Source organism: Betta splendens, chromosome 19 (assembly GCF_900634795.4).
Source record: "Betta splendens chromosome 19, fBetSpl5.4, whole genome shotgun sequence".
In the NCBI taxonomy this organism is placed as follows: domain Eukaryota; kingdom Metazoa; phylum Chordata; class Actinopteri; order Anabantiformes; family Osphronemidae; genus Betta; species Betta splendens.
In genome coordinates, this window is record NC_040898.2 from 2,023,105 (window position 1) to 2,037,510 (window position 14,406).

The 14,406-nt window shown below is 39.9% G+C and overlaps 2 protein-coding genes across 2 annotated transcripts in view; both read right to left on the reverse strand.

Moving 5' to 3' along the window:
• Positions 1–14,406, reverse strand: part of LOC114845675 (lysyl oxidase homolog 2B-like) — a 170,252-nt gene that overhangs the window by 38,810 nt on the left and 117,036 nt on the right. The window lies entirely within an intron of this gene.
• Positions 5,763–14,258, reverse strand: LOC114845760 (secreted frizzled-related protein 1-like). The gene is made up of 3 exons (XM_029134164.3): positions 13,472–14,258; positions 11,089–11,169; positions 5,763–7,127 (listed from the first exon to the last, which is right to left on the reverse strand). Exons 1-3 carry the CDS (start codon positions 13,989–13,991, stop codon positions 6,802–6,804), a joined length of 927 nt encoding a protein of 308 aa, XP_028989997.1. The 5' UTR covers positions 13,992–14,258; the 3' UTR covers positions 5,763–6,801.

The window sequence follows — 14,406 nt, forward strand, 5'->3', positions numbered from 1 at the left end:
TGCCCAAGACAAATTGGCAGTAGTAGATTCATTTCAGCAGTGGGGTATTCAATTGTTCTTCTATCGGCACAGAGACACGATGCATCTGGCGGTCTGTTGCAGGATGCCAGCCTGTGGCTCTGCCTGAATCCGCTCTGGGCTCTCTGCTACACGTGCCAGTTCCTTATGGGCAGCCTCGTCCTCCTCCAAACGGCGTAACTTGTCTGCGCTGTACTCTGGCTCATACAACTAACCATGAATATAAGACTGTGCTGAAGAACTCGCTGTCTTCTAAATAATCTACAGCGGGACTACTAATCTACTTCGGCCAATAATTATCTGCCCCCCTCTCAGCCTGACCATTGTTAGAGCAGGTACAGAAGAAACCAGGAAGCAATAGTTGTAGTTTTTAAACCCACGGCAAACCATCTACCAAGGTGTCTTATCAGAGAAATAAATGATAACTCCTCTGCATATAAATTACGGAGCAATCTGACATTCATTTTTAAATAATACCCAAGGTTGTTTGTTTTCCTTTAATTTCCAAAAATTGTAATTAGCTTTCAAACATGCAAACTAATGACTGCCCTGCCAATGGAAGCGTCAAAGAAAAAGTAAATCTGCATTATATTTTATCATTTAGACTATATTTTGTATTGCGAGGCAGAATACATCTATGAAAAATTCTTGGGACCCAAGCCAGAGATGAAACCAGATTTTTTAAATTAAAATGTTTTTAATAAACATAACCAGACACAATAACTATAGAGAAAAAGGAAAACCAAAAAAGCACTCCTACTAAACAAAAAAAAAAACAGGCGGATTAACAATACATACCAGGAACTAAAATAGGGGAAAGCAAAAACGGTCGAACTAAACCAGGCTGAGAAAATAAGACACAATGCACGGCTTACATTCACAAAAATGTGTGACTAACTGTCAGGTTCTGGTTCTGTTCTCGGTTTTATTTTGTAGGACTCTGTTCATCAGTCTTATATTCATGTTTTGGGTTTCCATTTCCTGTTTTATTTTGGTAGTCTCCCGGTTTCTGTTTTTGTTCTAGCTTCACTTCCGGTTTACGTCACGTCACAGCTGTCCCTGCTTCACCCGATCATTGTACACACCGGCAGTTCATCAGTAATCACTCACCTTGCATTTAAGCACCCCTTCTCACACCAGTACTCTGCCAGATCGTTGTTTACTGATTCCTGACTCTCACGTTCTCGCAGCTCCTTACCGGCCCTGTAAGTCTTCGTTCCGTTATTGACCACTGCCTGTTTTATGACCTGTCTAAGCCTGCCGATTTGGATTCTGAGACCTGAGCCTTTCCCGTATTGACACCTGCCTGTTATCGGACCCGAGAAGCTATTTGCCTTGTGTGCTGAAAGACTGTTAACCCGTGTATGACCTGGACTGCCTTGTGACTTCGTTTCTGGAATAAACCCACCTTTTTCACCATCTGCATCGTGTCCTGGCGCTGTGCATTTGGGTCCTTTTATATGCCGTTCGTGACACTAACCTGGCTGAAAAAGACTAGACATGGCTGAGCAAGGCTAGACATGGCTGAACAAGGCTAAACATAATACCTAAGGACACAACAAGCAGAATGCACGGCTTATATTTAACAAAATGTGTGACTAACATGACTAACATAACACAAAATGCTAAAGAAGAGATAAAACCAGCCAGTGCAAAATGATCCTGGTCAACATTGGTAAGAACAACAGAATACACACACTATGAATGTCCATAACCCAGCACAGTGGCGTGGTAAGAGAGGGGAGAGAAACACAACGGCTGGCAGAGCCAGTCCTGGAGTTCTGACAAAGGTACATTGTTACTAACTCCAAATATTGAATATGTCATATACGATACGAGGTAACAGAGGTGACATAAAAATTATTCTAATAATGTTTAGGTAATATAGTCTGCCCCAGGGTAAAGCTAAACCCTGGTAAGCGTGAGTTGAGGTGGGCAAACTCTCTCTCTACTGCCTCTTCATAAATTTACTAAGTAACAGCTACTTGTGGTTTATGGGGGAACAATTTATAAAACTCACTTAAGATTGTTGGTTTTGGAAGGAGGAGAGACATTATTAAGCAACAACTGAACCTGGGCTGCCATGATTAATTTGTCTGATTCCGCTATGAAGGTTGAAAGAACGGAGCTGCTGACACTGCTGTGAGTATTACGAACAAAGACACAAGTGCATTTGGGCTCTGCAGCTTTATTTGCAGAAGGGTGTGCCATGTACGGCAGGAAAATAATTGACTATTTTAAAGTGTGATTTCTGTCAAAGGCATCCAGCCAGAGTCGGTTCTCCACAGGAAACAATCATCTAAAGTTGACCCAGATGCTCCATTGTTGCAAAACAAAAAAACAAAAAATTACCCTGAGTGGTTATTTCTGACAGGCCTTTGCAGTTTTTAATGGCCAATCATAAATCTTATTTTTCCCCCATCCAATGTTTTTACAACTTGTGGCTGGTCACAGATGATTGATATTTTGTGAAACTGTCTCGAGAACAGCTTGGTCCTAATGGCACCATAACAGCTGTGTCCTGAGACCTATTTTCTCACATCATCACCTAAGTCCACAGTCTAGAGGATACTATTCCATAAGGTTTTAATAAGGAAAACATTTAACTACTTGATGAAAACTGAAGTGAAACAAAAACTATAGCACTGCTTTAAAAAATATATATTTGGCAATGAAGAAAAGAGCTGCACATTCACTCATCACTCCACATTTACTGCAGATATTTTTCCTCACCTTCTTCAGCACGAACTAAGAATCATGCATTCATGCAGGAGTCATTTCAGGGATTGGATCCAGGATTGTAAGAATATAGTTACTGGAACAGCAAACCTACAATGACATCATTCTCTTAAAACTAATGGCTATTATTCAAGAACATATGCTTGCTGGCCCCACGTGTAGCCCATCCCACCCCTCTCCCTCCTCCATCTTGTGGATATGTTTAAAAAAAGAAAAAAAACAAGTTTCTCTGTTTAACTTTCAGGTTATCCCCCTCAGGGCAGTTAGCAGCCAGAATGAAGACTGATATAAGTAATTTGCCAGTTTCAATGCAATCCTAGAATTCTAGAAGAACCTGGTCTCCATCGGAGTGATCTGGCTCATCCTGAACCCCACAAACTAACCAGAAACATTAATGGTTTTCTGTGTAGATCGCACTCAATAAAAGACAGAGCCAAAACCACTACTGTATTTAAATAACTTTGTAAATGTATGCAGTCACACAGTCTGGAGAAACTCAAGCTGCACCACTTCAAGAGAGAAAGAATTTTGTCTTTGTAACCATAGGAAACCTTAAGCTCCAAATGTGACTCGTATTCATGTTGCTGCTTTATTTTATGGCTGACTGAGCTGCCCACACAAAATCCTCCAGTAGAACTTCCTAAGGTTTCTGCTTGCTAATGTCACATCTTAAATACAATACACAAAGAAAACAGCTGTACCATCAAATACAAAAATGGATTTATGAGTTTGTAGCTTGGATGTCACAGGTTGGAACATTTTATGAAAACTGGGGGAAATTTCTTTCATATATATTATGTTTTAAGGAAAAAGCAAAAGATTCTGTTATTTCCAAAAATTTCCCAAACAACAACGGCTCTGAGTTAAAAAACAGTGATTTCCAGTGGATGAAACCGGTGAAGTTCACATTTCAACATCCCTACAAATAGTTACACATTTCTTTGGACAGTCATGAGTCCTGTCTACATGAACCACACTTTAGAGGCACTGAGTTCAAAACTTCTTGTTATGATATTCAGAGAGGACATTAACGCATTTCATGTATGGCATAATAAATCACAAAGTCAGAAGGAAATGGTGCATTTTAATATTGTGGCTCATAGAGATCAAAGCTTCTTGCCAACAGTGGAACAATTTTGGCTACAGCATCAAAGATTTTAACTTTGTACTGGCTGATTTTAAAGTCATCACAACAGCTTTAAACTGTTAAATATTCAGAACTTATAATAATATGTGAGCTTGTCATATTAATAAAATTCTATTTATGTAGAAAACAACTATTTAAATGCAATTGTTTTTGCACATCACCTCTTAATAGGACAAAGCTGCATATGGGCCTCGGGTTCTCTTGGGAATTTTGAAAGGAGATGAAGTAATGATTAGAAAACGAAGTCCACATCTGACATATATTTTCCCAATACCAAAGGCATTACTGGAACCAGATGGGCAAGTGTGGTTGATACTTCCTGGTTTTTAACAAGCCTTTTTATTGACAGGATGGTTTCCAGTTTTGTTGTTTACACGTGTCTGTAATGACTGAATGTATTTCAGCTCATAAAAGTATTTGCCTTTAACATTGCTGTTTGTGCAGGTAAACACAAGCTAACACATGAGCGAATATGTCATCATTCAATAGCACAGAAAGGTCACGTGTCTTCAGCATCCAGTCTAAAGCCACCATCACACAGTGTGAAAAGAACTCTGTAACATGTGACAGCTGATTAGACAGCACTGCATTAACGCTTGCTTACAGCATGAGCTGTTAATAATGTAAATCTTCAGAATAACGTTTAGATGTCACATACTAAAGAATCAACAGCCTGTAACCATGATAAAATTAAATATGTAGACATCTATACATTAGAGATATTAGCGGGAAGATGCATGAATGCATCCTTTATTGTGAATGTCTGGTAATGTGATTGTCATGCCTCAGCATTGTGGTCACCATTATCTTGCCTGTTTGCGGTTTCCTGTTTTATTTTGCTAAGTTCCTGTTTAGTTCACCTTTGCTTTATAGTCACATGATTAACAGCTGTTTTCGATCAGTATCATCCGATCACTCGGCATTTAAGCACCAATACTCACCGCTCTTGTTTGCCAGTTGTTACCTGTTCGGCTCTCCAGCGTTCTCATTTTTTCAACTACTACTACTACTTATACAATTATCACCATTAGAGAAAACATTGATCAGCGTCTTCCTCCAAATGACAGAAATCACCCTCTAGATCCATGAACCTTAAATTTACCAAGTTCTGTGGTGGAAATTTCCCATAAAGAGGCAGATGATTTAAATTTATGAATTTATAATAAATTTATGATTTATTTGTTGTAATGCATGAAGATATGAAAATGAATGAATGAAGAGGCTACAATGGACTGTTATAATAAATATTATAAATGATCTCATTATCTGCCTAGATATTCCAGTGTAGCCAGGCCAGTTCCCTGCCATGTGTGCCAATAGAAGCTACTAATAGAAGCTACTCAAACCTGTCCTTTGTTGTAGCAACGCAAACATTCAGTCACGGCGTGAACAGTTGCATGCTACTACAGTAACTCACTGTGATGTCATTAGAAATCACTATTCTCACCACACATAAATAATTATGGTCAAACATCAATTATTGTCAGGATTTCTATGCAATTTTCATTCTGACAGGTTTTAATCTTTCTTTGAAACATGAATGCTCAGGCTGAACTCCTTACTGACAGCATGACAACTGTAACAGTACAGATGGCAGATGAACTCATACTAAAGAGAAAGCATCACGTATTATGTGAGATTCATATATCAACGTCTATTCAAATCGCTCCTCAATTTATGGACGTTTTGAAGCCCACCTCAGCTGGAAGCAAAGCAAGAGGTGCGGTTCATCCTGAACAGGCTGCCAGTCTATCACACAGAAACACAACCACTCACCTTCGCACTCACTCCTACGGGCAATTTTAGACTCCCCAATCAACCTGACTGCACGTATTTGACCTGTGGGAGGAAACCAGAGTAAAGACAACAATTTTATGAAAAATTTTATGTACATGTAATTGGCAGCAATGCAGCACTCACATTCAGATCTGAAACAAAATAGTGCTAAACGGATCCACAACATTTGAACAAAGCAACCAGAACACAGAAATTGTGACATGAATGTATATTTTTTTCTAATACAAAAGAATACTAATTACTGTAATTAGACTGGATGTACAGAGACAAGAGGTGTAAGAATAATGACCCAAAGTATCAAGTGAACACGTGACACCAAATAAAGTAAATTGAGGTTCACACATTAACTTGTGATGCAGATTGACAGTCATGATTTCTTTCTCAAGTATAAAAAAACAGTAAAATAAAGGAAAACAAGAAGACAATCATCAAATTTGTGGTAGTATACTTTTTTGTTTAATAGGAACATGTCTATCATCATGTATTCAAAATTAACCCTATTTAGAGCTACCTTCCTGTATTGTGTGGCACAACAACAACTGCAACAGCTAAGTCTGAAGGCCATATTTACGGTTTATTAACAAATGTTTGGAATGAGAAAGATTTTGCTATGCTCACGTTAAAGCTAGCACCAGCAGATGAGAGATCGGCTGAAAATCTAGTTCTAAAAACATATAAGCATATTTAAAATCTCACTAAATGTCACATATATATTTAATTTATTTCATATATACACACAGGCCACTTCTAGGACATTATTATTTTTACCTTTGGACAAAACCAGGCTAGTTGTTTCCCCCTAAGGTTAGTCTGCACGCTAACATAAAATATGGCAGCAGCTTCATACTTTACACTAGCCTTTGGGATGAAAGGGTCAATCTACATAAATAGAATGGAAGGATTTCTGAGGAAGTTGAAAACAAAGGAACCCAAGCTGTCATTTTTTTGTGTCATCATTCACCACATACAACTAAAATCTAGTGTCATTCCAAAGTATATCTGTAAATATACAAAGATATATAGATATAAACAGAAAAATAGGAAGCAAAGTTTGGGATTTAAGGCTTGTGCAAGTCTGTGTAGGATGAAATGAGGCCATTTTATTTAAAGACATTGTCATAGACAGGACACTTGTAGGTCTTGAGTTTCTTCATAGCTTTCTTGAACTCTTTGCTTGACTTGTCCCACTTGTGGATGCCTGTGAGGAGGTACTGTTTTTCAGCTGTGCGACCCATAATGAGATACTGATTTCCTGGGTTGTCCAGCTGATGGCAGGGGCAGTCGGCACCATTCTTCAAGTACAAAACCAGGTTCTTCAAGTCCTTCTTCTTCAGGCTTCCAGTTTTCAGCATCTTCTTCCTTTTCTGCAGGGTGACCTTACGGTCTGTGTTTTCTCGCTTCACCTCCTTGATCTTGCTCTTGAAAGCTGCAAGAGGAAGGAGGAAGTGCAACAGTTACCTTATGTTTAAAGGTGGTTCAAAATGTCCTGTGTAAGCACACAGTTGCCACTAAAGACATCTCAATAATATTTTATGAGCACAAAACTGCCAGACAATTAACAGCATCCCTCCTCTCTTGCAAAAAATAAACACAATACAGGACATCAGAGGCAAGTCAGCTGCCGCAGGTTGGACTTTTTTCTATGTTTGTCACAATTCTTCATAAATAAAATATTTACAAATAAATAAACTGTAATAATTTATACTTTTGATATCATCTTAAATAAATTTTAAATGTAATTTTAAAAAAGAATGTTAGATTAGACAAAGCCCTTAGTGGGATGCTTATTGCCAAAGTCAGATCTGATACAATGAAATTAAAATATATTTACTAGTTATGAATATTATTGCACATTCTGTAGTATGGCAGTGTTAGTATTCACCTCCATTCTTGACTTTTACTATAGGCTGAGTTCAGGTTGACCAACTTACTCTTGATCCTTCATCACACTCTATGTAACCTTCTAATCTTTCTGACTCTGGTGGTCCAAATCTCCCAGTGTCTCCGTCTATTACATCTCCATCTTCCACTGACGTATTATGGAGATGACTGTCTGTGGCGCAGTATTGTGAGAATAAAAGTTTAAAAAAACTCTGTCTAACCTTAAAAAGTGTGAGCTTGTGTCGTGTCAGAGATAGAACGTCCTGTGACCTGCAGTGCATCGTACAAAGCAATCGAGCAGAAATTATTTTCACACTTCAGCAAAGATCTAATGTGTAAAAACTGTAACTTCTGGCCAAATCTTCTTCATTAAGTCCTTAATCACAAATGTTTCACAAGATTGAGCCTGACATGAACACCTGAACTGGCACTTTAACAAATCCTCCGAGCATTTCATCTTGCCTTTTGTGTTCATAAGTCCCTCTACTAATTAAAGTGTTAAAAGTGAGTTGCCCTGTTTTTCCCAGTATTAGATGTGCACATGGTCAGGATTAAGACATTATCCTCTGCCTCTACTTTCTCAAATGGTCTCTGTGTGGAGGCTTAGCATTCGATGAAACAAAATGAGAGGCATTCATATGAGAGCCTGGCCCACCCCTGAAACCACTTCACCTCAATAAATCCCCCAAACCCAATAATCTTGTGATTCTGTAAACTTTCTTTTCACATTGTTATGTCTGAGAAATGAATCCCTGCAGCAACATGTTACAGTAAGAGAGTAAAATAATTCATCTAAATGTGTCTGTTTGATTTTATTTCTTTACCTTATATTTTTTTTAATTACTCATAAACTGGCTGTGAATGCTGAGCAGGGTCTGCACTGCTCTTCATTGACAATAATGGAAATACAACTTATCAGATAAGCTCAAGTGATCAGTCCTCCTGCACAGAGCTGCCCTGTTGTTTACTGCAGCAGCAAAAGGAAGGAGCAATTTGGGACTGGCAACAAAGTAAGGCGTCTGAGGCAGAGCAGAGTTATAATTGAAGGGTGCTGGAGTCTTGTGGGACAATGAGGTACCGTAAAACCTTAAGCAGGGAGATAAATTGTGGTGGGAACACATTGTTGAGTTGGATGAGCTGTAAATCTGCTACCAGCCGAGTGCTCAGATGAGTGTGTTTACAGGAGCCCCATCCAAATCTCAGAAATGTCAGCGAGTCCCTGTCCTCATTTCTGGACCCTAAAAGCTCTGGGAAAATAGTAAAGACCAGTTATTTATTACTGTAATTCTGATGAATTAGCTTAAAAGCATAAACTTACACCCAACCAGCCAAAAACAAACTGCTTTGGCTGCTATGTTCTGTTTTTAATCACAGTCAGATGCATGAAAAGGTCAACTAAGTCAGTCCTCTTGATGGAAAGCAATTATTCAGCGAGTCATTTGATCAAAACACCGTTATTACCAAATACACATTTAACTCCCACCTTAACCGAGAACAGGCCTCTCAGCTTCGAGTAAGTGAACAGAAATGTTAATTCACTGCCAGACTGTGGATATGCTCCAAACACCCGAGTGCACATCACCACCTCGTTCTCTGCTCTCCGTGGAGGTTCTCCCTCATTTCCTAGCTCCATGTTTGGAGCTTCTGACCTCTTGTCCAAACAAAACACACAAGCTTGTATGCAATTTGGATTTCAAACCACGCTGCTTTGTCTGGGTCTGCACTGCAGAGTGCAACCAGAATGATCTTAACCTTGCTTAAGGGAATAAAACAATGCCCTGTGTTTTGTGTTTTGCATCTTTTCTTTTATATCAAGGCAAGACATCAACTTATGTCTGGTCTGCTGTCAGATATACAGTATTTAGAACTGCAGACTGAAACAAATCTTTATCCATGTTACTGATACAACCATTCTGATGCTCTGTCACATTAGCTCTTTTTCTTGCTGCAATCAACTTCTACTGAATTCACAGCAACATCCAGTGTGTTCCACAGAAGGTTGGAGTGTGTTCAAGTATGCAACACAATCGTGACACTGCGTCATCCTGAGACTGACACTAAATCCGTCTGTGTATCCTCACATGTCATCTCGTTGGAGAGCTTATGACAAGCAGGCAAAACAACATCTGTCTTCATCTCAGATGAAACAAGTCAACAGCGTGCCACTCTTCTCCTGGCAAACCAGGCCGCAGACTAAGGAAGGCGAGTCCCATCACCACAGCATAAACAGCGATGCAATCTGTTAAACAAACGTAACTTTAAACCTTTCCCTGAGAACTGGAAAGAGGTCTGTTTCCAATGTGCATCCAGCCTGTTTGCTTGGCAAGGCACCTGGAATTCGAACCAGCACCAAGTTTTGCTTCAGCTGTAGAGTGATACATGAACGCCTGACATCTTGCATCTTGAGAGTATCAGGAGCTCTTCATTCCTGGAAATCTTCATAAGCATAATTCAGTTGATGTTTGCGTTTTTAGTTGAATTCAAGACTTTGAAGATCCTTCCTTTTAGTGCATTTGGCTCATAGAAAATTCTCAAATTTCCACAACTAAATAAAGAGCCCCCTGAGCAAAAGATGGTCCTGCTTCTTGAGTTTTAAGATCTGTTTGAGGTTACGGTTGGTCTGAAGATTAACTAATGGAACAAATGTGTGAAACTGGCTTTACTTAGTTTTTTTAAAAGGGTGAGCCATATCCCAGGAATTCTGTTTGTCTAGAATGTCCTCATTTCCATTTACTGCTTCAATCATATATACCTGAAACTTTAAATTATTTTTATCATTGGGGATGTAAGTGTTTGGGTTGGGAGTATGGTGTTATGGGTGTGGTTACATTTTGTCTGTCTTGTATCAACATATCAACTATAAAACAACTATACAGTGTCTTTTTTATACATTGTGCCCAAGACGCATCTGCATGTGTTTCCTGTGCTCAAATAACGAAAATGTGTATTTCAGGGGGCATCGATTGTGTAAGACAATAATGTTTAAATGCTAAATATTTTTATCATAATTTTTGACAGTCGATCCAGACATTTATGATTAATTTAGTACCTTGACTTTAGTTGTTTAAACTAACTAACAACAAGTATGAGTTGTATGACTTAACAGAAGAAACTTTTGTGTAATGAAATAAAAAAAATAAATGTTGATCAAAATGTTTTTGTTGTTTTGATTTTTTCTAAATGTTTTTATTTTTAGTCTTTTCTGTAACAGTTCACCCAGATGTAGAACAAAAATCGAAATCAAAAAAGCTTTGGTACTGATGACCTGCCACATAAAGACATTAACAACCCCAACTCTTTTCTCACAGATCATCACTGTCACCAGAGTAGACGGGCCTAGTGTCAAACATATATAACAAATATATGTCAGTAGAAAATATCCATGTTCAGTCACATATGTGTAATCAAGCTTTATGAGTTTTAAAGCATAAAACTGGAAAACAAAACCAAGGCGTATCGGCGCATGTCTGTGTGTCTGGCATGTTGTGTGTCAGGAGGACACTTACCAAACTCGCTGGCACACATGTGGTCTAGAATAGTGTCTGTTTGCATTTCATTGTCACATGCAGGGCAGATGGAAGGTGACCCTATGGGGGGGAAAAAACAGAACACAGTCAGAATGGAGAGAAGGAGGAAAAAAATATATTCACATACTTTTAAAAAAAGGTGATAAATGTTTGAATTCAAGTGAGTGTTCCCTGCTAATTTCTATGCATGTCTGAGTTCTGCGCAAGAAGAGATCCTATGAAGTGTTTCATATGCTCTGATGACCTGACCTCAGTCAGGAATGTTTTGAGCTTTTATAGCCAGCTGTAACTAAGCTGCAGTAAACTCGTCTTCATTCTCTGTTGCATTTAGGAAACTTGGAAAAAGCGATTTTCCAAACAGCTCCACGATGATGTATAGAACAAAACCTAACAACAGATATGTGAAAGGACTTCATGGTACGGGGTAATGACATTTAATCTGATCTTAAAGAAACACTCTCGCACATAAAAAACATGATAATAAGATATTCAAAAACAAAAGCCCGACTCCAGACAAACAGCCAAAATGTGTTTTTGCCAAACAGCTGCTTTTCAAACAACAAGTAATTTAATGCAGACCTACTGCCTCTCCGTGTCACAGGGCTGTCTGAATGGAAGGAGGGAGAGCTAGACGAAGCGGAAGAAAAACAAACAGTTCTCCCTCCGTTGCCAGTTGTCCATTACATGTGTTTGTGAAGGTTTGTGAAAGTAGCACAAAGGTGTGAAGAGCTCGTAAAAACAGACACTGTTTGCAGAGTCCCATCCCTTTGACTATGTGAGCCTGCATGCACCCCCAAATGAAGTCATGTGTTAGCTCACCTCTATTAACAATCATTTGAGGAAATGGCTGGAAAGATTAGGGTGCTTTTGTTTTGTATCAGCCTTGTCATCAGAAAAAATCATAGTACAGAAGAATATTCACAACAGTAAAAACCAATACTTTGGCCTGATTCATACATTATATACCTTAAACGTGTAAGTAATATTCATATACGTATACAGTTTTGAGTTTATCAACACAGTACTGACACACACACACACACACACACACACACACACACACACACACACACACACACACACACAGAAGTGAATACCTGAAGAGGAACAAAGCTAAATTTCAGATCCAGTAAATACTGTGTAATTGCTGGAGTACCCCCCCCCCCCCCTAATGTCTTCAAGTGGTGAATTTACAGCTTCAGTCTGAAATATAAGTCAGCTGATGATGTGACCATGGAAACCCTGTCTTCTTTCATGGTTTCGTTGTGACAGGCAATGCTGGAAAAGCAACTAAAACTGAACTAGTCCAAGTCAGCCCAAGCTCTATCTCCACCAGACTTTGTTGATTTTGTGCATTTTTCAGGGTTTCTCTGGTATTTGCCAGTTTGGCTCATCAGCTCAGGGCTGAAAGTCTCATTTGTTTCCTGGATGCTCTTACTAATTCGGCCTGACTTGTCTGAATCTGCTGCAAACACGCAGAACCAACAGCTTTGGGCATATGCAGCCAAGTAGTAGTAGTAGCCAGATAGTTAATAGCCATGTGACGGAGGAGGTTGCGCCTCCAGGCTTTGAATTCTGCTTAGGTTCTAATGCAATTGTATCTAAAAGCTCAAAAAAGAATTGGAAACAGCAAAAACAAGTATTTTAATCTGGCTACTGCTATTGGCACCTCCTCCAGGCAATATTCAACTAGAATAGACTATTATAGTTTTATCTCCATGAGACCATGAATGTCATCGTCTTTGCTAAAATCAGAAGAAATTTATGTTTTACTGCATTTTTTTCCAAGTTTGTTTGTCCTGAAATTTGCATCTGCTCACACGTCTTCTGAAATAACATTCTTCAGGCTATTTAACTGCACCAGTGTCAACTTTAACACAGTGGCAAAAGGAGTGCCTGTCTCAATGTGGTAGTTAAGTTAAAGTCCTGAGCTAATGTGTGGTTCTGTTAAGGATTTGTGACCGAGAAAAAACTGCAGCACTTGTGGTAAATACTTGCGTATTGCGTTGCAACTTCTCTTATCAGAAGAACCTAAATACTGAGTCTTGGATGTGGATTGGACGTTAAGGTTGGAAAGCATCATTGCAGTAGTGGAGCTGTGTTAGGTTGCTCCAAAACACACACACACACACACACACACACACACACACACACACACACACACACACACACACACGTCGAATACTATATATTGGCAAAACTCAAGCTTTTTTAATAAAATTAATTATGATTATGATAATTGAAACTGAAAAACTGAAACTCAAAAAGACAATAGCGCTAATTAAAATGTGAATGATTACATAGATAGAGGTTCGACACAAACACGTTGTTTTTAACGAAACCAGCCAGCACTAACAGTTACCTGTGGTTTTGGCCTCCTCGCCCGTAGTATTGGTCATTGCGATGCACATGTCGCCCTGGGGGAACTTGTTGCAGGTGAGCATCTCCGGCCAGGGGAAGCCGAACGCCTCCATGATGGGCGTGCAGCTGTCCCGCACGGCTTCGCACATCCAGCGGCACGGATAAATGGGCCGGTCTAGGCACACGGGCGCAAACAGGGAGCAAAGCAGGATCTGCGTGCTCGGGTGGCATTTCTTGTGCACCAAAGGCACCCAGCTACTGGCCTGCTGCTTCACCTCGGCCATGGTCTCGTGGTCCAGCAGGTTGGGCAGCAGCATCCGTGTGTAGCCCACGTTCTGACAGAGCCGTAGATCGTCCGGGATGTCCACGCACTGTGGAGGCTTGGAATAGCTCGGGCCGCTGTTGAACGAGTCTGGCTTCCAGGGAATGTCGTCGTACTCTGATGCGCAGCACACAGACAAGAGCGCCAATGTCACCGGCAGCCGGACCATCCTCCAGAACTGATCAGTACCGGACCTCATAATTTTGCTTTCTTTCCAACAATGTAACTCGGTGAAGGCTGATGATTCACTATTTATATATAAAAGTAATTCTTATCAACTAACAACTAACGACAAAAAGAAGTTGATCTTGGCTGCGTAAAACGCCTCGAGTGTGTGGTTTAAGTCGAGTCACTCTTCTCTGGCTACAGCGCTCCTCTGGGTGCGTGTGGCTCTTGTGAGAGTTCGAGGAGGTTCAGCGTTCTGCCTGTGCCGAGCCTGGAAACAAGAGGCGATTGTAAAGTGCGCCCCGGCCAATAGGAGTGCGCCTGGGTCTTTTGGCACTGGGCTGTCAGTCAAAGAGCTTAATTACCTAGTGTGTAAAAACTCCCCAGGAGCCCCGACCCCTCCCTTTTCTCCCCTACTTTTACTTCCTTTGACAAAACAAAATAGCAGA

Excerpts from the sequence above, each read along its gene's own strand:
- LOC114845760 (XM_029134164.3), bottom strand. The coding sequence starts at position 13,991 with ATGAGGTCCGGTACTGATCAGTTCTGGAGGATGGTCCGGCTGCCGGTG. Across the intron at positions 11,170-13,471 it reads CGAGGAGGCCAAAACCACAG|GGTCACCTTCCATCTGCCCT; the intron begins GTAACTGTTAGT and ends TCCCCCCCATAG. Across the intron at positions 7,128-11,088 it reads CATGTGTGCCAGCGAGTTTG|CTTTCAAGAGCAAGATCAAG; the intron begins GTAAGTGTCCTC and ends TTCCTCTTGCAG.